The 26,742-nt window shown below is 43.6% G+C and overlaps 1 protein-coding gene across 3 annotated transcripts; it reads left to right on the forward strand.

Moving 5' to 3' along the window:
- LOC122993445 (cadherin-7-like) lies at positions 1-26,742 on the forward strand. Of its 3 annotated transcripts, XM_044367596.1 has the most exons (13): positions 1-137; positions 258-370; positions 9,507-9,801; positions 13,106-13,225; positions 13,952-14,119; positions 17,518-17,705; positions 21,553-21,806; positions 22,510-22,646; positions 22,861-22,982; positions 25,209-25,326; positions 25,546-25,788; positions 26,003-26,190; positions 26,309-26,742. In XM_044367596.1, exons 1-13 carry the CDS (start codon positions 38-40, stop codon positions 26,576-26,578), a joined length of 2,316 nt encoding a protein of 771 aa, XP_044223531.1. In that variant the 5' UTR covers positions 1-37; the 3' UTR covers positions 26,579-26,742. The 3 variants fall into 3 exon arrangements, with proteins under 3 accessions (XP_044223531.1, XP_044223532.1, XP_044223533.1); XM_044367597.1 differs by lacking the exons at positions 1-137; positions 258-370 and having other exon boundaries at positions 9,513-9,801; positions 26,003-26,164; positions 26,235-26,742; XM_044367598.1 differs by lacking the exons at positions 1-137; positions 258-370 and having other exon boundaries at positions 9,513-9,801; positions 13,952-14,123; positions 17,522-17,705; positions 26,003-26,512.

Below are 26,742 nucleotides of genomic sequence, written 5' to 3' on the forward strand. Positions count from 1 at the left end.
CTCCACCTCCACCTCCACCTGTCACCTGTGCATAGAGATGAACCGTCTCTGTGTTCTGAGCATGCTCAGTATGTGCATCCTGGCCATCCTGTGGGAGGAGTCAGGCTGTGAGACGATGATCCTGAACTCTGTCCATCGCCCTCTGACATCACGAAGAGGAGCAGGAGGAGGAGGACGACAACCAGCAGGAGGAGGAGGAGGAAGAGGAGCAGCAAGAGGAGCTGGAGCAGGAGGAGCAGGAGGAGGAGGAGGAGGAGGAGCAGGAGGAGGAGGTATTCAGCCCCATCAGAGGAGACGGAGGAGCTGGGTGTGGAACCAGTTCTTCGTCCTGGAGGAGTACACCAGAGATGAACCACTGTACGTCGGAAAGGTAACAACACATCACATGACCCACATGTCTCTATGTATATAAATGTATGTGTGTATAAATGTGAGTATATAAGTGTGTATGTATGCAGGATATATGTATATATCCTGGTTAGTGACGGTCTGTTTAAACCACAAGGGCCTGACTGGAGGAGACATTCACATCAAAATGATCCAGGGCAAGAAGACGAGTCCAGACTTATTTTAGATTCACGTTTTAGAAAAATAGCACAAAGGATGCTCCTCCCCCAGTGGGTCCTCCTGAAGGAGCACAGCTCCAACACCAGCATCATTTACATCAATGGTCAGCTGGAAGAGTCTGTTAAAGTCAGGGGCAGCAAGAACAGGGGCACTAGCTAGCCGTGTTTTCAGGTTTTAAAATGCAAGTTAACAGGTATCTGTCCAAACAAAAGGAACCTTTGGGCCCAGCAGGTTGGTCAAAGGTCAAAGGTAACAGTCAATGATATCCTGCCATAACAGTTTACGATAGCCTCTACTTTGGCTTCAGTAAAGGATGTCACTGTGGCCTGTCTGAAAGGTTCAGGGTCAGATTGGCAGCAGCAAGCCTGAGGAACACCTCTTCGGCTGAGTTACATGTTGGGACCAGGTAGAACTGTAAATCACCATGTCATCAAGACAAGCCTCACAATCTGCAACTCCTTTCAACACTTGATTCACCAGATGCTGGAGTGTGGCTGCTGCATTTCAAATCCCAAAAGCCACGACAGTGTAGTGACAGAAATGATCAAGTGCCATAAAGGCAGAGATTTCACAGCTCACTGAGTGGGGGGGGGGACCTGCCAAAAGCCCTTTAAGAGGTCCAACTTGGTAGCAAAAGCTGCAGACCTGACTTGTCAATACAATCATCCAGAGGGGGATGAGGGTAGCAGTCAGGCGTAGTTACAGAGTTAATTTTTCTAAAGTCAGCACAGAAACAAGGTGTACCATCTAATTTATCAACAAGGAGGCTCTGGGAGCTCCATGAGCTAACATCTGGTTCAGCAGTGTCATTCTGTAGCATGTGGTCTACTTCACCCTTTAAAGATGCAGCATCGCCCACAGCAGTGTCATGCTGGATCAGAAAAGAGGCTGGCATGTCTGTGTATGACCTCAATGATGTCAAAAATGTTCTAGGGGATCTACATAAGAAAGGTGGGCAGGATTTAGGAGTTTGGCAGCTGAGCCTGAGGAGCCTCCTGGCTAACAACATCAGTGTCCTCAGCTACAAAGGTAGGAGTGTTCAACACAGTGACAGGCTTCACATCAGAGGGCAATGATAGCATTTCAATAGATCCACATGACATAAACGGGTTTTATGTTTCTGATCTGGAGTCTTCACCAAGTAGTCACACTCACCAACCTGGTGATCGATCACATATGGTCCACTGTATTGAGCACCAGTGCTGTGTCTCCTGGAGAGAACACTCTTTCTTTTAAGGTACCGGCCTTTAATTTTTTCTTGGGCTTGGCCAGTTCACATGCCATGTTAAGCTTAGACCAGAAATTACACACAAAGTCTGACATGTTCACAGGAGGAGTCTGGTGTGCCAACCATTTCTCTTTCAACAGTTTCAAAGGGCCCCAAACAGTATGGACAAACACCATTTCAGCCGGGCTGTAACCAAGGAACTTGTAGGTCACTTCTCTAGCTGCACAAAGGAGTAAAGGGGTTCCTTCATCCCAGTCTTTACAGTTAGTTGTAACTCTTTAGAGTAGGCTTGTAACATTGATTTTAGAGTCTGGTGAAACCTCTCTAGGACTCCCTGACGCTCTGGGTGGTGAGCAGATGAAATGCAGTTAGAAAGCTGCTGGAGCACCTGAGAGAAAACATGGGACATGAAGTTTGATCCTTGGTCAGTTTGAAAGTCCAAACACCGTGAAGAACTTAATGAGGGTCTTAGAAACAGCCGAAGCTGTAATTTTGCAAGTAGCTGCACACATGATGGTCAGTAAGTACTGGTTACCTGATTTAGTACGAGGAAGCAGGACAACACAATCAATCAAGACACGCTTAAGGCTCTCCAATAGCAGGATGCAGAGGTGCATGTGGAATCTTCTGATTAGGCTTACCAACCATCTGGCACACATGAAGTGTTTTACAAAACTGTGCAACATCTGATTTTACACCGAGCCAGTAAAAATGCCTCAGCACTCGATCTAAGGTCTTTTTTGATTCCCATATGTCCTGCAAGAGAATGATCATGAGCCAAATGCAAAATATCAAGATGGTAAGAACCTGGTACAAATATTTGGAACACACTACTCCAACCATCCTGACATGACACTTTCTTATCAGCACTCGATTACTTACAAAATACCAACAGGAAGCATCTATGAATATGTGTCTCTGAAACAGCCTCTTCAAAGAGGGGTGTCAGGTTCATCTGTGCTTTCAGACACTATAGGAAAGGGGACAACTTCAGAGGCAGCAAGCACTCAACCACCAGCCAGTTTGATTCCTAAAATGAGAGACAAAGAGCCACAGCAACCTCATCAGAGACCAGAGATGTTTGGAGATGAAGGTTATGCAGAGGCAAGGACAGATAACCTCCACCAAACCCTTTAACAAGGGCACCAGAGCCCAAACCAGACTGATTAGTGAACTGTAGGAAATCCTAGAGGACCAGAGACTGAAGAGCTCCAGTGTCTCTTGAGATCTTAATAAGTCACCTGGTCTCAGGATCAGAAGTAAGGAAACATTCCTGAGAAAAGATGAAGAGCCAGCTTGCTCACTCCCAACCTTTCAGGCCTGTGACCCCTTAAAATAAAGCAAAGTCTGCTGGGTCTCCTCGTCACATGTTGCAGTGTCTAACAGTCAAGTTACTGATTATTGTCTTGATTCATCCGTTAATCGTTTTGTCCACGAAATGTCAGAAAACAGCGAAAAATATCTGTAAAACTTCTCCACAGTTCAAGGTTACATCTTCAGATGTCTGGTTGTATCTGACAGTCCAAAGATATTCAGTTTGTCATCATGTTCTGCAAAGAAAAGCAATAAATCATCACACCTGAGAAGCTGAAACAGTTTTTTTTTTTTTTACATTTTTGCTTAAAAAATGACTGAAGTGATTATTCAGTTATCAGAATAGTTGCTGATTAACTTCTGTCAATCGACTAATTGATTAATTGACTAACCTTGCAGCTCTAGAAAGACTCAATCACTCACTTATTTTGTTTTATTTGAATAACTTTTAGAGGCTTGAGGAGGTAAAATACAGAAATCCACAAGAAATAACACAGAGATTAGAAGAAAGCTTAAAGAAAAAAAAAATCACAATTTTGCTTAAAAAATATGTCCTTTTCTGTATCTGATCAGGTCCTTTCATCTTGCGACCCCTTTGATTAATCCAGTGACCCCTTGTGGGGGTCCCGACCCCCAGGTTGGGAACCACTGGTCGAAGGTTTTCTCTGATGTCTTCTGAGACTGGCAGCATCTTTTAACGAGGGTTCAGTTACTGCGGAAACTGACTCTGTAAAGCTAACCTGCTAACATGCTAACCTTGCAAGTTGCTGTTGTTGTTGTCAGGAGCACACACACACACACACACACGCACACATGCACACACGCACACACACACACACACACACACACATGCACACATGCACACACACACTGCACTGCCCTGTGGCTTTCTGGGAAATGACTAACAAAGTGTTTGTGCTTTAGATGACGGCTGCACAAATCTAACCCGACAGATCAGACTGATCTCAGCGTGTGTGTGTGTGTGTGTGTGTTTGTGTGTTTGAGTAAAAGTTTGAGCCCATGGTGGTTTTCAAGACACACTCCAAACTTGTCAAAACCTTGAATAATTTATTTTAGCAAAAAAGGGTTTACAAACATAAACAAAAACAGCTCCATAATTCCTATCAAACTCAAAAGATATCGAAAAAATAACTAAAAGTTGTATTGAATTGCTATAAAGTGGTCAAAATTGGCATTGAACCACAGCCTCAACCCGTCCGACACTGCCAGACTGACCTACTCGCTGCCATGACCAGGTGAGTATATAATTGCTGTTCAGTCACCTGCTCAAACAATAACGTATTCCTCTCGGCCACAAGCAATCAAAGATAGCTATATCAAATTATATCCAAAATTCTACACATAACTAATATAGCTATTCTAACTCATATATACAATAATTCATAGGCTACACGATCATATTCATTTTAAACTAAAAAATGGCTATAACATTCCAGCTCCTAATTATTGCTGGGCAACTAATTACAAAACTAAAAATATAGCGCCAACACACACTGCAGTTCTAAAATGTATATCATAAATACTATGCCTTGGGCATTAGACATCATAAGTTTTCAATCAGATACCCTCTTTCCCCCCTTATGCATTTTTTTATGCAGGGGTATGTGCGTTATGAGAAAATGTATTGCGTATGAATGTAGTGAGTGTAAGCATAATAGAGTGTGTTTGTCAGTGTACATGTAGAGTCAGAGGTTCCAGACTCCAACAGCAGGCCCAGCATGTATGACTGAAGCTACGCCCCCTCCAGCAGAAGGCATAGCTTGGTGATGGGTCGTTCCAGTTCAGTGGCTTGGGTCCTGAGACGGACACGACGAACATATCCCTTGGAGTCCGCAATGGTCTCTGTGACTTGTCCCAATGACAACGAATTCCTGGGTGCTGAATCCTCCACAACAAGCACAAGGTCTCCAACTGCAAAGCTTTTTCATGCTCTGTTCCACTTTTGATGTGTTTGCAGTAGTGGGAGATATTCTTTGACTCACCTCTTCCAGAACAAATCTGCGATGTATTGGACCTGCCTCCACCGTCTGTGAGTGTGTTGGTCCTCCCTCCTAAACAAGCCGGGTGGTAGAAGTGGTTTTGCTTTGAGCTGCAAGAGATGGTTTGGAGTTAATGCTTCAAGGTCATTAGGATCTTCAGTGGACGGTGTAATAGGACGGTCATTTAAAATAGCCTCTACTTCACATAAAGCAGTATGCAGGACCTCATCATACAGCACTTGCTGCCTCAACACTGTGCAAAGCACTTTCTTGACCTGCTGCACCAGACGCTGCCAAACTACTCCATGATGAGATCCATGTGGGGGGTTGAAGGTCTATTTGATTCCATCTTGAATGAGAGAACTCTGCATCTTGTTAAGATTAAATTCTCTGACAGCTTGCTTCAATCCACGATTAGAACTGACAAAGTTTGTCTCATTATCAGACCATATCTGTCTGTCTTGACCTCTACAACAGATGAAACTTCTGATGGCATTTATACATGAATCAGTGTCCAGCATATGCGTCACTTCTAGATGGACTGCACAAGTGTTTAAGCATGTGAATATGACACCATACCTCTTCACAGTGTTCCTGCCTCTTCTCACCTCCATTGAGCCCAAGTAATCTATTCCAACATCGGTGAATGGTGGGAGGTCTGCAGTGATTCTGTCAGCAGGTAGATCTGACATTTTTTGCTCACCAGGTCTCTATCATTGTCGCTGGCATGTCATACACCCTCGGATGACTGTTCTGGCAGTGGAGTTGGCATGCAATATCCAGTAGCGGCGTCGAAGAGTCGACAGCATGTGATTTCTACCGCCATGACCAACCTTTTGATAGATGTGACGCAGAATGAGTGTTGAGATATGACTGTTCTTTGGTAGAATCATTGGGTGCTTTGTCTCTTCAGGAAGAGCAGACCTGCTCAACCTACCACCACTTCTCATCTATCATTACAGTACTGTACTGAAGAACTGTCATGCTGTCTGACCAGAATACAGACTCTTCCATGTTGATTTCCAGTTCTGTTTTCAGCATCTTGTTCATTTGTACAGCTAAAACTGCTGCTGCAAGCTCCAGCCTTGGTATGGTTGTTTGTTTCAGCGGCGCCACTCTGGCTTTTCCAATGACGAAGGCGACACTCTCTTCTCTCCTGATGTTTGATAGCTGGAGGTAAGATACTAAGCCATACCCAACTTCACTGGCATCACAGAAATGATGCAACTGTGCTCCTGTTATCTCTCCAAAGTCTTTGGGTGCAAAGCTTCTGTTGATGTTGAATGTATCCAGTAAAGCTAATTCATTCAGCCATCTCTGCCACACCTGAGCTGTTTCTTGTAGGATTTGGTCATCCCACCCCAACTTTGTCTTACACAAGCTTTGCAAGATTTGTTTTGCAGGGAGCATAACTGGTGCCAGGAATCCTAGAGGGTCATACATTGAGCTAACAATGGACAGAATGCCACATCTAGTCACCGAGTGGGGTTTTACCTTCATGCTGAAAGTAAAGATATCCTGCTCCACATTCCATTGAGCTCCAAGTGCCCTCTCCATGGGAAACTGGTCTCTGTCAAGGTCCAGTGTTTTCACACCTTTAGCCCTTTGGTTTTCAGGGATGGCGGCCAAGACAGAGTGATGGTTGCTCACCCATTTGTTGAGCCAAAATCCCCCTATAGCACACAGGTCTGTGAGGTGTTGATACAGAGATGGTTTTCATTCTGGTTGTCATCAGCTGTTTTCAACAGAGCAAATGTAGCACAGCTTGGGGAAGATTCAGCTCCAGAAATATGGACTGTCATTCTGTGTTCCACCAGGTCTTTTATGATGTCCCCATCAGGCCACCAGAGAAAACGCAGACAGTTGACATCTTCATCTGCCACCTTCACCTGGTGAAACATTCCCGCAATGTTGGTCATGAAAGCTATCGGGCCCTGATGGACTTGAAGCAACACACCCAACAGTGTATTCGTCGAGTCAGGACCTTGTAAAAGTTCTTTGTTCAGGGAAGTTCCATCATATGCTGATGCACAATCAAACACCACACGTAGTCGTGGTCTTCTTACATGGGTGATAGACTCCATGATGTGGTACAAACCACACTTTTCCACTTTCATGTTCCACTTGGTCTTGAGGTACAACTTCTGCACACCAGTTTGCAATGACGTCCTTCACTTTTTTAAAACTTTTTTAGGAGGTTTTGTGCTCTTTGCTGGGCTACAGCTTTATTATTGGGCAAGGTCACATTAGCCTTGCGAAAGGGAAACTTCAAGCTGTAATGGCAATTCTCCAGCATGGCTGAACTTGACACTATGTCCATAAACTGTTGTTCTTCAACAGACATCTCTTTCTTGTCATCATAATTCTGCTCTACAAAGTCTTGATTATACTGCTGGACTAACAGATCTTCTATGGATATTCATTTAATCTGCACTGTAGCAGCACATCCATCACAATTCACATTGCGTGGATCATTGATAACTCACCCAAGTAGAGTCTTCACAGCGTAGGGCCCACTACCCTCATTGTTAATCACTCTCAATGGTTCCATGGCCTTTGGGGCATTGACACCTATAAGCAGCCCAAAGCTGGCATCAATGGGTGTCATGTCAACATCCTCAAGATAAGGCCATTTTCTGATGTCCTTCTCTTTAGGAATGTTTTCTTTGGTAACTGTGATGGATCTGTGTGTATAGACATCACGCAGCTTAAGGAATGCATTAACTTTCAAAGCAGCAACTTCCAATCCAGAAATTTTGTAACTATACACTGGCTTCTCTTGACCTGTGGTTTTCAGCAATATGTCCAATTTCTTTCCATTAGCATTTAATTGATGCATTAATGCCTCTATGCAGAATGTTGCTGTGCTTCCTCCATCAAGCAATGCATATGTCTGCACAGTTTTGGTTCCTTTGTCCAATTTCACCTTCACTGGGACTACTGCGAGTGCACATTCTTTTGTGCCGGCCCCAGTGTGGCTACCAGCATTCAAGGAGATCAAAGCACTGGACATGGATGCTTCTGTGTGTTGTAATTTAGCTGTATGTTCTCTTTGTTTATCTTTCGTTTCTATGTGCAAGATGGTTGGATGACTCTTGTGGCAGATTTGACATGACATGCGCTTTTTACAGGTCTTGCTCATGTGACCCTTTTCCAGGCATCCAAAGCACAATCCATTGGCTTTCATAAATTCCACCTTTTCTTTGTTGGGCTTGTGCTTCAGTATTCCACACATTTCCATTGTGTGGTCCTTGCCACAAAACATGCACGGCTTTTTAAATGCATTGTTTAGTCTTTGTTTGTGCTCAACTTCCAGTTTACTCTTAGTCTGCTCAGAGATAGCAGTGATAGTGGTGGTGAAACTGCTCCCCCTGCTGGACTTTTGCTGTGCTTTGAGTTTGGCTTTATTATCCACTGCCATGGGAATATTAATTTCACCAAAGATGGGATCAAGTACAGTATGGGTTTTCTTCTCAATGAAGTGAAGAAGATCTTTAAACTTGGCTCTTCTGCCCTGAGTTTCCTGAATGTCAAAGATGATTGTTCTCCAATTATCATGCAGGTTAAAGGGTAACTTTGACACACTTATTCTTAAGTTTGTTGCATTTTCCAGTTCATCCACAAATTCAATCCCAGACATGGTGTTGAAGCAGCTTCGCAGAAAAAGTGAGTATGATCTTAATGCAACACCATCTTCTGCCTTTATAGCTGACCAACTTAATGCCTTATTCATGACTGCTGAAGTAATTTTCATCTTGTTTCCAAAATGCCACTCAAGCCGCTCCATTGCCTTGTTATAGCCTCTGCTCGGTTCCACATGCAGGCAGCTGCGAACAAGTTGTCTGGGTTCACCCATTGTGTACTGCTCCAGATAGTAAAGCCTCTCTTGCATACTATCTGTTTTGCTTTCTATACCTTGCTCAAATGCTCTGATGAAGGAATTAAAGTGAAGTGGGTCCCCATCATAGATGGGAATCTCTCTGATAGGAAGGAGGGAGGCTCTCTGTTGTTTAACTAACATTTCAGTTATGTCATTTTGCCTTCTCATCACCTCTGCAAGAACATTGCTGTTGCTTGTTGGGACATCTGTTTTTTCATGAGCATGGCTATTAATTGGGGTAGCAATTTGTTCTGTTTTCAGTGAATGTTGCTTACTTTTGCCTTGAAGGATAGTTGAGCTTTCTTTGGTTCTGGTGTTTTTTGTGTTGTAGCAGAGGAGGATTTAGATGAGGCAGAGTGATGACAACTTTTGTTTAACTTAATGTTGCATTGATGTTAATGTTAATATTAATGTTAATGTTGATGTAAATGTTGATGTTAATCTTGATGTTAGTGTAGGATTAACTGTTGGACTGGTCCTTTAACTGACCCGCTGTTCTCTGTCCTGGTCTCTACAGCTGCACTCAGACATGGATAAAGGTGACGGCCAGGTGACGTACGTGCTGAGTGGTGAAGGAGCGATGTCCATCTTCACCATTGACGAGAACACAGGAGACATCCACGCTACCAAGAGGCTGGACCGGGAACAGCAGGCGTACTACACTCTGCAGGCTCAGGCTCGAGACCGAACCTCCAACCTGCCAGTTGAACCCGAGTCCCAGTTCATCATCAAAGTCCAGGACATCAATGACAATGAGCCCAGGTTCCTGGACGGACCGTACAACGCCAGGGTGGCTGAGAGGTCTCCTGCAGGTGAGTCTGGACTAACAACCTGCAGGACTTGATCAGCTCAGATCCAAGTGATCCTGTTCTCTGTGTCCCAAAGTAATCTGCTCATTAGGGGGTCAGTAACTGTGATTTACAGCATGTAGAAACTGTTACATGTTGGAAATATATACACTGAATGACATTTAGATAAAGGTTTAAAACACCTTTCAACAACATTTAGTAATAAACACTGAGACGTCTGTTCATGAGTAAACGAAAACCAGAGTTACAGGAGAATACATACAACAGTTCTGTAAACAGAAACATTAAATCCGTTCATGAATCCTGTGAAGTGATCACTAATGTAAAATAAAATCTGACTGTGTGAGAAGCCTGAACACAAACAGGCTCTTAATGTGAAAATCAAAGCTCAGACAGACTCTTATTGTGAAAATCAGAGTTTAAAGGATCATTCTGGTGATTTTTAAAATATTTTTCTTCTTCTCACATTTGGATCCAAACCAACAATGAACTAAAGTCCAGAGGTTGTGATCTGTAGCACAACAAGCTGGTGAAGCTGTAAACAGAACTGCGTTCATGCACATGCTCAGTGGCGTCTGCCTGATGCAGAACTGCTCTCTGGAGACTGAAAATGTGATGCTGTTATTAGTCTCTATATTATGCCTAAGTTGCTATAACTAACTTTAGACTGAAATGTTGGGGTGTTTGGGTTCGGTTTCCTAAGGTAGCTACCACGAAGGTTTACCTGTTTTGGATGAAATTTATAACACAGTAATGAACAAAGAAACTGTCGAACTTTGCAGATTATCTATTAATATTAACTTTGCAGTATCTTAAATAACTCACCCAGACAACTCTCTTGGATGAAAAGGAATAACAGTTTACTGACCCTTTTTGTTTTTTTGTTTGTTTGTTTTAAAAGGTACAAATAATATTTACCCTTTTAGTTGAAATGATACAAAACACAAATAACACAAATTAGACCCCTTCAAAATAGTAACCTGTGAAATAATAAACAAAATTAGCTTTTCCAAAATTAGCAAATCAATAAATTACCTGAGAAAATATGCAAACTAAATTGGCTCATACCAAAGGGTCACAATCCAAAACTTAAATCCCCTCAGTTTTCCCTGTAACAGACTCAGATCAAATACTTAACTAGACTCTCAACACCCCAGTGGGCCCACACACACACTTACATGCACAAAAAATAAAAAACGTTGCAGGCCCATTGCTCGGGTGTGGTGCAGCCAACTTATTCTCAGCAAAGCAAAGACAGGAGATCCAACTTACAGTTCGGCATCATGGAGAAACAGCTCATGGTCCAAAAGATGAAACCAGATGGCAGCGGAGGTGAGCTCCCTGTCAGAAAGCACACAGACCATCCTTTCCGATGAGCAATGGCGTCCTCTGGTCTAAAGCTCGCCGACTTTAGCTCAGCACAGACATACTTACACAAAACAGTCTCCATAATCAATTGTGATTAAGCATGAAATTTGAGTTATGGTTTACAGCTACACTTTACTTAAACATACACCAGGCTATCCATCCCATAATTTCTCTGCATTTCTCCTGCTCCATGTATTTCTCTCTCTTTCATTGTGTCTCTCTCTTGTCCTTTTCTGTAACCTCGCCCTCTACTGTTCTCTTCTTTACCTATGGCCAATTAACACAGGTGGCACCGACTGACACCTCCAGTAACCAATCAAACAAAATAACCGAAACTAAAAGGCACAATCTGTTTTTTTTTTTGTCTTTTTAGCTTACCCCACTGTTTGCCCTAAATATTGTTTACAACTGTTTATTTTAACGACTTACTGAACTATTTACATCATACCTTATTTATAACTAAATTATCTTAATCTCTCAGTTAACTATTTTTCTTTCTTTATTAAACTAAATTACTTTCAGTTTAATTGTCTTACTAAATTTTCCCACCTAACTTTATTAGTAGCTAACTTGTTGTAACACCTTACTTTTGCACCAGGCTATGTTTGGAGATGTTTCTAAACAAACTACTGTGACCAAACTCTTCATGATGAAGAAACATGTCACCCAGTGCAGCCATGTGGCTCACTGACATTTTTAATAGTTTTTGGACAACAAATGAAGCATTGCGTTAGTTCATGCAGGACTCAGAAGTCATACGCCCCAGCTGTAATCAGCTGACAGCCTGCTGATTGAATCAGTGTTTCTAATCAGTCACATACCAATCACAGCCATTCAGGCGGCCTATTTAAATATGACTCCCTCCTACACTGATCCCCGCTACACCAGTGCTGCCACACTACACTTCTTCACACATTACTTACCATTGCCATGCTTGTCATGTTTCTTGAGCTGGATGATGGATCCGACATTGAGGAAGATTGTATTTTTGAAACCATTGATAAAAAGCTGGCCGGTGATTAAGATCCTCAAAGCTCTCTATAGCCGAAACATCTCTGCTCCCTTGGGGGCCAGTAATAAGGAGCTTTTTCAGTTTTTTATTTCAAACCTTCAGGATCAAGACCAGGCCGCAGTTCCTCCTGTCGCTCCTTTCCCCATTCCTAAAAAATCTTCATCAAAGAAGAAGGACTGCCCTCGCCCTGCTGCTAATGCTAATGCTAAGGCCAATGCTAATGCTAGATCCCCTGCTAAACAAGCAAGACTCCAACCTCATGCCAACTATCAGGATGAAGACCCGGTTCTTGCCGCTCTGATCAACATCCAGTCCTCCCTCAGTGAGATGGATGTTTGCCTCCAACTTCTAGAAATGAACAGCCTTCCTCAAACTTCAACTCCAGGGCCATCTACTGCATCAGCTGTGACCACGGTAGTCGGTGCACTCCTGGTTGACGTCACTCTGCACATAACTCTGGGAACGGCAGTCCCCACAGCTTCAACAGGAGTGCCATTCTTTCCACCTGCTGCTGCAGTTTCTCTTCAGCTAAGGAATCAAATCCTCAGACAATGACATTAATTTGGTTAAAATTCTGCTGTGTTCAGCTGAAATATCTGACAGACGTCTTGTTTACTGTGGAGAGGTCTCAGTCATGCTCAAAGAAAGTGATCCTAGACTGTCTAAAAATCTGATTATGGCTGAGTTTAACGTTACCTTTGGCGTCTTCAGAGACATATGTGAAGTTTATCCGGACTATAGATTTGAACTGGACACATACTTGAATGGAGGTCTATGGCACAGAGTAATAAGATATATCAGGCTTTGATACACACACACAATACTCTAGTAGATCAATTCATTGTTAGTTTGGATCCAATCACAGTGTTAGCTCATCAGTTTGTACAATAAAGTTGAGTGTGAATGATCTCCTGTTTGTGTTTACAGGTACGTCAGTAGTGACGGTGGTGGCAACTGATGCTGATGATCCCACCTACGGAAACTCTGCCCGACTGATTTACAGCATCCTGCAAGGGCAACCATACTTCTCTGTGGAGCCAAAGACAGGTGAGCACTCCTGAGCACACCTGAACACACATGAACACACCTGAACACACATGAACACATCTGAACACACCTGAACACACCTGAACACAACTGAACACAACTGAACACAACTGAACACACCTGAACACACATGAACACACCTGAACACACATGAACACAACTGAACACACCTGAACACACATGGACACACATGAACACACATGAACACAACTGAAGACACATGAACACACCTGAACACACATGAACACACCTGAACACACATGAACACACCTGAACACACATGAACACACATGAACACACCTGAACACACATGAACACACCTGAACACACATGAACACACATGAACACACATGAACACACCTGAACACACATGAACACACCTGAACACACATGAACACAACTGAACACACATGAACACACATGAACACACCTGAACACACATGAACACACCTGAACACACATGAACACAACTGAACACACATGAACACACATGAACACACCTGAACACACATGAACACAACTGAACACACATGAACACACATGAACACACCTGAACACACATGAACACACATGAACACACATGAACACACCTGAACACACATGAACACACATGAACACTTCTGGCTTCTGCCTGTACCTGAACCATCACCTGTACCTGAGCCTCCACCTGTACCTGAACCATCACCTGTACCTGAATCTTCATCTGTACCTCCACCTGTCCTGCAGGTGTTGTCCGTACGGCTCTACCTGACCTGGACCGGGAGCTGCAGGACCAGTACCTACTGGTCCTCCAGGCCAAAGACATGATCGGTCAGATGGGGGGTCTGTCAGGAACCACCTCTGTCACCGTGATGCTGACTGACGTCAATGACAACCCACCACGCTTCCCCCGCAGTGAGTCTGACATTTATAATTAATCTGTCTGTACTCCTTTCTGTACACCTGTCTGTGTACCTGTCTATGTACCTGTCTGTATACCTGTCTGTGTACCTATCTGTACACCTGTCTGTGCACCTGTCTGTACACCTGTCTGTACACTTGTTTGTACACCTGTCTGTGTACCTGTCTATGTACCTGTCTGTATACCTGTCTGTGTACCTATCTGTACACCTGTCTGTGCACCTGTCTGTGTACCTGTCTGTGTACCTGTCTGTGTACCTATCTGTACACCTGTCTGTGTACCTGTCTGTATACCTGTCTGTGTACCTGTCTGTGTACCTGTCTGTACACCTGTCTGTGTACCTGTCTGTATACCTGTCTGTGTACCTATCTGTACACCTGTCTGTACACCTGTCTGTGCACCTGTCTGTGTACCTGTCTGTGTACCTGTCTGTACATCTGTCTGTGTACCTGTCTGTGTGCCTGTCTGTACACCTGTCTGTACACTTGTTTGTACACCTGTCTGTGTACCTGTCTATGTACCTGTCTGTATACCTGTCTGTGTACCTATCTGTACACCTGTCTGTGCACCTGTCTGTGTACCTGTCTGTGTACCTGTCTGTACACCTGTCTCTGTACCTGTCTGTGTACCTGTCTGTGTACCTGTCTGTGCACCTGTCTGTACACTTGTTTGTACACCTGTCTGTGTACCTGTCTATGTACCTGTCTGTATACCTGTCTGTGTACCTATCTGTACATGTGTCTGTACACCTGTCTGTGTACCTGTCTGTACACCTGTCTGAGTACCTGTCTGTGTACCTGTCTGTGTACCTGTCTGTGTACCTGTCTGTACACCTGTCTGTGTACCTGTCTGTATACCTGTCTGTGTACCTGTCTGTGTACCTGTCTGTACACCTGTCTGTGTACCTATCTGTACACCTGTCTGTACACCTGTCTGTGTACCTGTCTGTGTACCTGTCTGTACACCTGTCTGTGTACCTGTCTGTGTACCTGTCTGTACACCTGTCTGTGTACCTGTCTATGTACCTGTCTGTACACCTGTCTGTGTACCTGTCTGTGTACCTGTCTGTACACCTGTCTGTGTATCTGTCTGTGTACCTGTCTGTGTACCTGTCTGTACACCTGTCTGTGTACCTGTCTATGTACCTGTCTGTATACCTGTCTGTGTACCTATCTGTACACCTGTCTGTACACCTGTCTGTGCACCTGTCTGTGTACCTGTCTGTGTACCTGTCTGTACATCTGTCTGTGTACCTGTCTGTGTACCTGTCTATGTACCTGTCTGTGTACCTGTCTGTGTACCTGTCTGTGTACCTGTCTGTACACCTGTCTGTATACCTGTCCGTGTACCTGTCCGTGTACCTGTCTGTACACCTGTCTGTGTACCTGTCTGTACACCTGTCTGTACATCTGTCTGTGTACCTGTTTGTGTACCTGTCTGTGCACCTGTCTGTACACCTGTCTGTGTACCTGTCTGTATACCTGTCTGTGTACCTGTCTGTACACCTGTCTGTGTACCTGTCTTTGTACCTGTCTGTACACCTGTCTGTGTACCTATCTGTACACCTGTCTGTACACCTGTCTGTGTACCTGTCTGTGTACCTGTCTGTACACCTGTCTGTGTACCTGTCTGTACACCTGTCTGTGTACCTGTCTATGTACCTGTCTGTACACCTGTCTGTGTACCTGTCTGTGTACCTGTCTGTGTACCTGTCTGTACACCTGTCTGTACATCTGTCTGTGTACCTGTTTGTGTACCTGTCTGTGCACCTGTCTGTACACTTGTTTGTACACCTGTCTGTGTACCTGTCTATGTACCTGTCTGTATACCTGTCTGTGTACCTATCTGTACATGTGTCTGTGCACCTGTCTGTGTACCTGTCTGTGTACCTGTCTGTACACCTGTCTGTACACCTGTCTGTGTACCTGTCTGTGTACCTGTCTGTACACCTGTCTGTGTATCTGTCTATGTACCTGTCTGTATACCTGTCTGTGTACCTATCTGTACACCTGTCTGTACACCTGTCTGTGTACCTGTCTGTGTACCTGTCTGTGTACCTGTCTGTGCACCTGTCTGTACACTTGTTTGTACACCTGTCTGTGTACCTGTCTATGTACCTGTCTGTATACCTGTCTGTGTACCTATCTGTACACCTGTCTGTACACCTGTCTGTGTACCTGTCTATGTATCTGTCTGTATACCTGTCTGTGTACCTATCTGTACACCTGTCTGTACACCTGTCTGTGCACCTGTCTGTGTACCTGTCTGTGTACCTGTCTGTACATCTGTCTGTGTACCTGTCTGTATACCTGTCTGTGCACCTGTCTGTACACTTGTTTGTACACCTGTCTGTGTACCTGTCTATGTACCTGTCTGTATACCTGTCTGTGCACCTGTCTGTACACTTGTTTGTACACGTGTCTGTGTACCTGTCTGTGTACCTGTCTGTACACCTGTCTGTGTACCTGTCTGTGTACCTGTCTGTGTACCTGTCTGTGTACCTGTCTGTACACCTGTCTGTGTACCTGTCTGTGTACCTGTCTGTGTACCTGTCTGTACACCTGTCTGTACACCTGTCTGTGTACCTGTCTGTGTACCTGTCTGTGTACCTGTCTGTACACCTGTCTGTGTACCTGTCTGTGTACCTGTCTGTGTACCTGTCTGTGTACCTGTCTGTACACCTGTCTGTGTACCTGTCTGTGTACCTGTCTGTGTACCTGTCTGTACACCTGTCTGTACACCTGTCTATGTACCTGTCTGTATACCTGTCTGTGTACCTATCTGTACATGTGTCTGTGCACCTGTCTGTGTACCTGTCTGTGTACCTGTCTGTACACCTGTCTGTACACCTGTCTGTGTACCTGTCTGTGTACCTGTCTGTACACCTGTCTGTGTATCTGTCTATGTACCTGTCTGTATACCTGTCTGTGTACCTATCTGTACACCTGTCTGTGTACCTGTCTGTACACCTGTCTGTGTACCTGTCTGTGTACCTGTCTGTGCACCTGTCTGTACACTTGTTTGTACACCTGTCTGTGTACCTGTCTATGTACCTGTCTGTACACCTGTCTGTGTACCTATCTGTACAACTGTCTGTGTACCTGTCTGTATACCTGTCTGTCTACCTGTCTGTGTACCTATCTGTACACCTGTCTGTGTACCTGTCTGTATACCTGTCTGTGTACCTGTCTGTGTACCTGTCTGTACACCTGTCTGTGTACCTGTCTGTGTACCTGTCTGTACACCTGTCTGTACACCTGTCTGTGTACCTGTCTGTACACCTGTCTGTGTACCTGTCTGTGCACCTGTCTGTGTACCTGTCTGTACACCTGTCTGTACACCTGTCTGTCCACCTGTCTGTGTACCTGTCTGTACACCTGTCTCCTCACAGAGAGCTACCAATTCACTGCTCGGGAGTCGCTGCTGGTGGAAACTGTGGTTGCTAAGATCAAAGCTCTGGATCTGGATGTGGGTTCAAACGCTGAGATGGACTACAGGATCCTGGATGGAGACAGACTGAGAACCTTCAGGATCAACACTGATCCCAACACCCAGGAAGGACTGATCACCCTACAGAAGGTACTGGTTTATTACAGAGAGTACTGGTTAATCTTCAGAAGGTACTGCTTTATTACATAGAGTACTGGTTAACCTACAGAAGGTACTGGTTTATTGCAGAGAGTACTGGTTAACCTACAGAAGGTACTGGTTTATTACAAAGAGTACTGGTTAACGTACAGAAGGTACTGGTTTATTACAGAGAGTATTGGTTAAAATACAGAAGGTACTGGTTATCTTACAGAGATTACTGGTTTATCACAGAGAGTACTGGTTTATCCCAGAGACTACTTTTTATATTACAGAGAGTACTGGTTTATCTCAGAGACTACTGTTTATCTTACAGAGAGTACTGGTTTATTACAGAGAGTACTGGTCATCTGACAGAGAGTACTGATTTATTACTGAGAGTAGTGGTTATCGTACAGTGAGTACTGGTTTATCATAGAGAGTACTGGTTATCTTACAGAGAGTACTGGTTAACCTACAGAAAGTACTGGTTTATTACTAAGAGTACTGGTTAACCTACAGAAGGTACTGGTTTATTACAGAGATTACTGGTTTATCACAGAGGGTACTGGTTATTTTACAGAGAGTACTGGTTTATTACAGAGAGAAATTGTTATTTTACAGAGAGTACTGGTTATCTTACAGAGAGTTCTGGTTTATCAAAGAGAGTATTGGATATCTTACAGAGAGTAATGGTTTATCACAGAGAGTACTGGTTATTTTACAGAGAGTACTGGTTATGTTACAGCGAGTACTGGTTTATCACAGAGTGTACCGGTCATCTGACAGAGAGTACTGGTTTATTACCGAGAGTAGTGGTTATCGTACAGTGAGTACTGGTTTATCATAGAGAGTACTGGTTATCTTACAGAGAGTACTGGTTAACCTACAGAGGGTACTGGTTTATTACAAAGAGTACTGGTTAACCTACAGAAAGTACTGGTTTATTACAAAGAGTACTGGTTAACCTACAGAGGGTACTGGTTTATTACAAAGAGTACTGGTTAACCTACAGAAAGTACTGGTTTATTACAAAGAGTACTGGTTAACCTACAGAAGGTACTGGTTTATTACAGAGATTACTGGTTTATCACAGAGGGTACTGGTTATTTTACAGAGAGTACTGGTTTATTACAGAGAGAAATGGTTATTTTACAGAGAGTACTGGTTATCTTAAAGAGAGTACTGGTTTATCAAAGAGAGTATTGGATATCTTACAGAGAGTAATGGTTTATCACAGAGAGTACTGGTTATTTTACAGAGAGTACTGGTTTATTACAGAGAGAACTGGTTATTTTACAGAGAGTACGGGTTATCTTACAGAGAGTACTGGTTTATCACAGAGAGTACTGGTTATTTCACAGAGAGTACTGATTTATCACAGAGTACTGGTTATCTTACAGAGAGTTCTGGTTAACCTACAGAAGGTACTGGTTTATTACAAAGAGTACTGGTTAACCTACAGAAGGTACTGGTTTATTGCAGAGAGTACTGGTTAACCTACAGAAGGTACTGGTTTATTACAGAGAGTATTGGTTAACTTACAGAAGGTACTGGTTATCTTACAGAGATTACTGGTTTATCACAGAGACTACTGGTTATATTACAGAGAGTACTGGTTTATCTCAGAGACTACTGTTTATCTTACAGAGAGTACTGGTTTATTACAGAGAGTACTGGTTATGTTACAGCGAGTACTGGTTTATCACAGAGTGTACTGGTCATCTGACAGAGAGTACTGGTTTATTACCGAGAGTAGTGGTTATTGTACAGTGAGTACTGGTTTATCATAGAGAGTACTGGTTATCTTACAGAGAGTACTGCTTTATCACAGAGTACTGGTTATCTTACAGAGATTACTGGTTTATCACAGAGAGTACTGGTTTATCTCAGAGACTACTGGTTATCTCACAGAGAGTACTGGTTTATCACAGAGTGTACTGGTCATCTGACAGAGAGTACTGGTTTATCACAGAGTGTACTGGTCATCTGACAGAGAGTACTGGTTTATTACCGAGAGTAGTGGTTATCGTACAGTGAGTACTGGTTTATCATAGAGAGTACTGGTTATCTTACAGAGAGTACTGCTTTATCACAGAGTACTGGTTATCTTACAGAGATTACTGGTTTATCACAGAGAGTACTGGTTTATCTCAGAGGCCAGCCCGACAAAAATAGACCCTGCATATAAAGATGGTGGAGTGGGGAAAATAACCAGATGTAAGTCGCATAGCTCACGGACCCAGTTGACACATGCCAGTTGTGTCTCTGGCAGCCTGACTATTAAAAACTGTAGTTATCAACTTGACAGCACAGAGGAAACTCTCCAGAGGAAACAGAATTAAACATTTATCTTCTGAAATATTTTTAGACAGCTCTGATGGAGCTCAGGATTTATCAGGAGGACGCTGCTTTACTCCAGTCTCACTGTATGAACCTGGACTGTGTGTGTGACCTTTAGGATGTGTAGAAGTACACAGAACATTAACATTGCATCCTGACTGGTCCTGTCGGCGTGTCTGGAGATTTAAATAATCAATGAAGTTACTCTGCTGTGTCTCGTGTGTAAATGTGCACTGTCTCTCAATGGGGAGATGGACTTATCATTTCACAGTGGTATTGACAGTTTTCTTGATTATCTCTTGTGAGCTGACCGGCACTGAAGCAATAACATCTGTAGGCTGTAATGACTGCACCAGGGATGTCTTACAGGTGTGATGTCTGTCCTCTGCTGTCTGGGTTAATGTTTAGTTGTGTGTTGTAGAGCTGATGAGCAGCTGGTCTTGCTGGTGCAAATATACTGTATCTTAGACTGGTAGGCTATAAAAGACGCCTTTTGTCTGTACTATTGTGTACAGCCTTTATAGACTGATGCTTTGTTGGTTGAGCATCTTAGATCGATGTATTTTGCTGTTTCTGCCTTTGTGATGCAGAACGTTGCACAGTAAACTGTATTAGCCCACTCAAAATACAATTCCAGGTTTATACAGTGGAATTGTTTGTAATAAAGCAGCCCTTATGGATGAATCCTGAGCTCCAGCACTGTAAGGACATTTTTATTTTAATCCATACCCACTGCCCCCCACCAGCAACCACTTGTGAGGATCCACGTCCTTCAACCCCCAGACCCCTCCAGGTTGCCCTCCTCGTCTGTCACCCTTTCCACCCCCTCCCCCCTCTCTGACCAGATGAAAGAGCTGGTCACTGCTGACTCCTGTCTGTCAAAGAAATGATTTTAAAATATTGCTGTTGGTTTATAAAGCACTGAACCAGGACCAAAATACATTTCTGATCTGCTGCTATGTTATGAAGCATCCAGACCTCTCAGGTGGTCTGGATCAAGTCTGCTTTCTGTCCCCAGTCACAACTAAACCGGCAGAAGCAGCATTCAGTTTTTTTGTTCCACATATCTGAACAAACTCCCAGAAAACTGCAACTGCTGCAACTTTCAGCTCTTTTAAATCACAGCTGAAGACTTTTCTGTTTGCTTTTGATAAAACCAAATAATTATTCATTTCTTACACTGCACTGTAACTTTTATTCTTGCATTTTATAGCTGTATTATTATAGCTGGCTTATTATATTTTAGCCTGTTTTTCTTTTCTATTTTCTTAGCTATTGAATGGCTGCTTTTAACTGTATTTAAATGTCCTTTTATGGCGTGTTTCTTTTGCACTTTGTAATGTTTTATGTAAAGCACTTTGAATCGCCTTGTTGCTGAAATGTGCTGTATAAATAAACGTGCCTAATGTCTGTTTTCAGACATTCTTTACCTTCCCCTCACCAAAGTTCAAACACTGAATCAGCTGTAACAACAATGTTAACAGTTTCCCTCTCCTTCCCCCACTCCTCTCTCCAGAGTCTGGATTTTGAGACCAAATCAAGCTACATGTTGCATGTCGAGGCATCCAATCGTTATGTGGACACTCGTTTCCTGTCAGTGGGTCCGTTCAGTGACACAGCAACACTTCGTCTGCTGGTAGAGAACGTGGACGAGCCTCCGATCTTTTCCTCCTCCGTCATTTGGATGTTGATCTCTGAGGCAGCTCCAGTGGGATCTGCTGTGGGACCAGTTTCAGCTCACGACCCTGATGCCACCAACAGTCCTGTCAGGTGCAACTATGCATCAGCATTTCACCTAGAGATACAGAGACAAAGTGATACAGAGATAACATTAAATAAAGATTTAGAGATACAGAAGATAGTTAAACGGAGAGAGATACAGACATACATACATACATACATACAGAGATACATACATACAGAGATACAGTTATATGGTGATACATAGGTACATACAGAGATAGAGTGATACAGTGATAGTGATACAGAGATAGAGTGATACAGAGATACAGAGATACAGTGATAGTGACACAGTAATAAAGTGATACAGAGATAGTGACACAGTGATACAGTGATACAGTGATAGTGATACAGAGATACAGTGATACAGAGATACAGATACGGTGATACAATGATACAGATACAGTGATACAGAGATAGTGATACAGTGATAGTGATACAGAGATAGAGTGATACAGTGATACAGTGATAGTGATACAGAGACAGAGTGATACAGTGATAGTGATACAGTGATACAGAGATAAAATGATACAGTGATACAGAGATACAGTGATACAGTGATAGTGACAGTGATATAGTGATAGTGATACAGAGATACAGTGATAGTGATACAGAGACAGAGTGATACAGTGATAGTGATACAGTGATACAGAGATAGTGAATGATACAGAGATAGAGTGATACAGAGATACAGTGGCACAGTGGTGATGATGTTGTCACACTGTGTCTGCAGATATTCCATAGACAGGACTTCAGATCTGGATCGTTACTTTAAAATCGACAGTAGCTCAGGTTTGATCAGAACAGCGAAGCTGCTGGACAGAGAACTCAGATCTCTGCACAACATCACCGTCCTCGCCACTGAGAGCTGTGAGTCAAACACTGTACCACATTAAATTTAAATCTTGACACAGTTTCAGCTGTAACTCTTCAGCAGACCTTGAGCTGTATTAATTTTTTCTTTTTTGTTTTTGTGAATGTGTTGAGTCATTTTAGTTTGGCAATTTCCTATCTGGTCCTGATGTAAACAGCGGGACAGATGTGCCTGATAGGTTTGACTGTCTACCTCTTTTGTGTGTCTCAGTGGATCCGTCTCAGGTGGGGAAAGCTGTGGTTCTGGTCTCTGTGACAGACGTTAATGACAATGCTCCAACCTTCGCTGTTGATTATGAAACGTTTGTCTGTGAGAACGCCGCACCTGGACAGGTATGCAACAGCTCTACCATGTTTATTACCAACTACACCCTCTTCAGGGTGGTAGCCAGAGGAGAGGGAGCAAGTGTCTGACTGTGACTGATTGTTATCTGCTTATATAGAGGCCAGTCAGTCCAGGTGAGCTGAATCTCCCTGACGACTTGGTGAGGACAAGGAGTCTGTCCAGAGAGGGTCATCACAACCCCCATCATAAAGAAGAGGTTCCAAAACAAACTCTGGAACTAGAACAAACAATGTTAATACAGTTAAAACTGGCTTTCCACGCTGATTCTTGGTCCCTTTTAATCAAACTGTAGAGACATACATAATATCATAAACAAAGAACAACTCCCACCAATCTGACACAGAAAGATCACCTTTACCACAAGTTTCACCATCTTGTCTAGCCTCAGACATCAGAGTCTTGGTACTGGAGGAAGCATATTTAAGACTAATGAGGAGACAAACAAGACTGTATTTGGCACAAGCAGAGGTAAAAGACAGCATAACCATGTGGGATAGTACAGTATGTATGATAGATGTCTGTATGTCAAGGCCAACTCTCTGACTCCACAACACTCAGACAATGCATCAGGTGAGTGTCAGCATCAAGGCCCAATACCTGACTACATGACATGTACAAACAGAAAGGTAACCCTTTCCATTAAACAAACCTGATACAAAACACAAAACTAAAAGTTCTGAATCCTAATATGCATCAACAAAATCAAAAAATAGTCCACACAAACAAACTGGAACTTCCCTACTCTAGGCTAACAAATACAACTACATAACCTCACCCCCAGTTTTCAGGCAGCTACTGTAGGGGGGTATTTATTCACTGTAAACCAGTGCCAGTAAGCACCTGCTATGCATTTACCCCCAGAAAGCCATGGACGTGATCCCAAGCACATAGCTGTACCCATTTTCACTGCCACGTTAAGAGATCAAGCTGCAACAAACTCACTACTAGAGCTCATTACCAAAACCTAGCGGGAAAACTCCAGTAACTAAAAGGGCATCTTAAGCCAAAATGAACAGAACAGCACTTACCAAATTTTAACCAATCTCAAGACAAGAAGGGACAAAGGACTACAAATTGCTCTCCCCCGAATGAAAACAAACCTCATGTATGATACTCCCCAAACTGGTAAATTACCAAGTAAACTCTTAAGTCCAGATTTACCAAAAACCAAATGCCTACAAACAAATTGACAAACACCCATAATCACAGGAAATAGCAAAACAAGAGTGGGCCAAATTAACACAAAAGCTGAATTTCTTACCAAAAGGGTTCATTTGATTCAGGACAAGCCCCTAATTTGTAACAACAACCCAACTCAAGGCTGCACAAAGGAGAGGAGACCACACAGAAGTTGTAGCTAAAAATAGATTTATTGTACATAACTAAAAGATAAATTAAACTAAACGCAGCCAAAACCAAACAGGGTGGAGGCCAGAGAAGAGAGAGCAAGTGACTGACTGCCACCTGCTTATAGAGAAGCCAGTCAGTCCAGGTGAGCTGGATCTTCCTGACGAGAGACTCCACCCACCAGGCCCCTGCAGGTGAGGACAAAGAGTCTGTCCAGAGAGGGGTGGCACAATGATCATTAATATTGTCGACAAGTGTTCAGTCAAAAGGAAATGGAAGATGTTTTGACTCTCATCCAAAAGGCTTCTTCAGTTCACTGAAGAAATGAAGAGGACTTTTGGATGAGAGGAGGTGTTCAGGTGTATAGGTGGGCAGGTGGATGTGGAGATGATTCGATGTAAAATCATCATAGTCGTCAGTGAACCTGATCATTGATTGACTGTTATTGTTACATTTGTAAAGTCAAAGAGAAGTAAATGTTGACTGCCTCTTGTAATGACTGGTGTAGTTACAGGCAAGAGGACTCAATAGCATGATTCAGAAGCAGTAATCCTGATCAGAAAACAGTCTTTACTTGAGTTTGGTACACAGGTAGTCAATCAGGAGGTAAGGCAAACAAAATCTGACAAGGAGAGGGCAAAGGTGAGTAGTGACAGGCCAATCACACACTGGTAACAAATTCCACATTGAATTAAACAGACTGAGTCTCTCTGCAGGCAGAAACCTGATTGGTTGGTTTAGAAACCGATCAGCAGAACGAGATCTGCATTCACTGAACTAAAATATGAATCATGATTTAGTGAACATGTAATTAATTTACATATTCAGATTAATCTCTCTCATGTGTTTGACCTTTGATCTCTCAGATCATTCAGACTCTGAGTGCGGTGGACCGCGACAAGCCACAGGACAGACATCACTTCATGTTCTCTCTGACTGCCGAGGCTGCTGAGAACCTCAACTTCACCCTGATAGACAATAAAGGTACAGTCCAATTTAAAACATGAAGGTCTGCCTTAAATAATAACACATAACAGAGGCACAGTCCACCTTAAATAATAACACATAACAGAGGCTCAGTCCACCTTAAAACCAGAGTTTATTTTGTGACATCACAAGCATGTGCTGTAAGTGTATTGAATGGAATGAACATTAACGCCTGCTGACATCACTCAGGTGTGTCTTCATTCTGTCCATCCTCAGATAACACGGCGTCTGTCTTGACAAGGCATGCTGGTTTCCTGCGGCGGGATCAAGTGGTTCACTTTGTACCGGTGGTGATTTCAGACAGCGGCAGCCCAGCGCTCAGCAGCACCACCACGCTGTCTGTCACCGTCTGCATCTGCGACCTGAATGGGACCCGCCGCTACTGCAGCGGGGGGCCATTGCCGCTGGTGGGGATCAGCCTCAGTGCCACTGTCCTAACCTGCATCCTTGCACTGCTGGGTAAGACGTAAGACATGATGTCATCAGCATGGGGGTGGCAGGGAGGGGCTGACCTCTTACTCAGCTCAACTATTATTTGTTTATATTCCAGTTTTCTACCTGATAAAACAGCAGAGAAGAAGAGATGATACCTGCTACTGTCACTAATTAAAGTATTTTTAATTGGACCTGAACATGTCTCTGTCGTCTCCTTACTATGTTATCTCCTCCTCAGGTGTTGTCATGGTAACGGTTGCCATCAGACACAGGAGAAGAGAGCCTCTCATGGACGACGAAGGAGAGATTCGAGAGAATATTGTTCGTTATGATGATGAAGGTGGCGGTGAGGAAGACACTGAGGCCTTCGATATGCTTGCCCTGAGACATCTGAACAAGACCCACCTGAACCAGACCCACCCTGACCCACTGGGACCCCTCTGCAGAACACTGGGGCCCCAGCCCAACCTTCCAGGACCCTCCAGAATGCCGGGACCCCCCCCCCGACCCACCAGGACCCCACAGAACAGAGTTCAGGATGGAGGCTGTAGTGGATGCAAACAGGATGTTCCTGGACTTCATCAGGGACAGAGTCCAGGAGGCCAACCTGGATCTGACGGCGCCTCCTTACGACTCTCTGCAGACTTACGCTTTTGAGGGTGGCAGCTCCGCTGCAGAGTCCCTCAGCTCACTAGACTCACTGGACTCGTTAGACTCGGAGCAGAGCTACGACTTCCTTAGAGGGTGGGGGCCGAGGTTCAGAAAGCTTGCAGACCTCTATGGACACCATGAACAAGGGGGGCTCTCCTCATGATCCCTCAGACTGCCACGACCAGGACCACCACGACAAGCACAGAGGGGGCTGAAGAGGACACTACAGGGGACACTACAGAAGGCAATACAGGGGACACTACAGAGGTGCTACAAAGGACACTACAGAGGACACTACAGGGAAACTACAGTGGACACTAAAGAGGG

The sequence above is a fragment of the Thunnus albacares genome, chromosome 12 (genome assembly GCF_914725855.1).
Source record: "Thunnus albacares chromosome 12, fThuAlb1.1, whole genome shotgun sequence".
In the NCBI taxonomy this organism is placed as follows: domain Eukaryota; kingdom Metazoa; phylum Chordata; class Actinopteri; order Scombriformes; family Scombridae; genus Thunnus; species Thunnus albacares.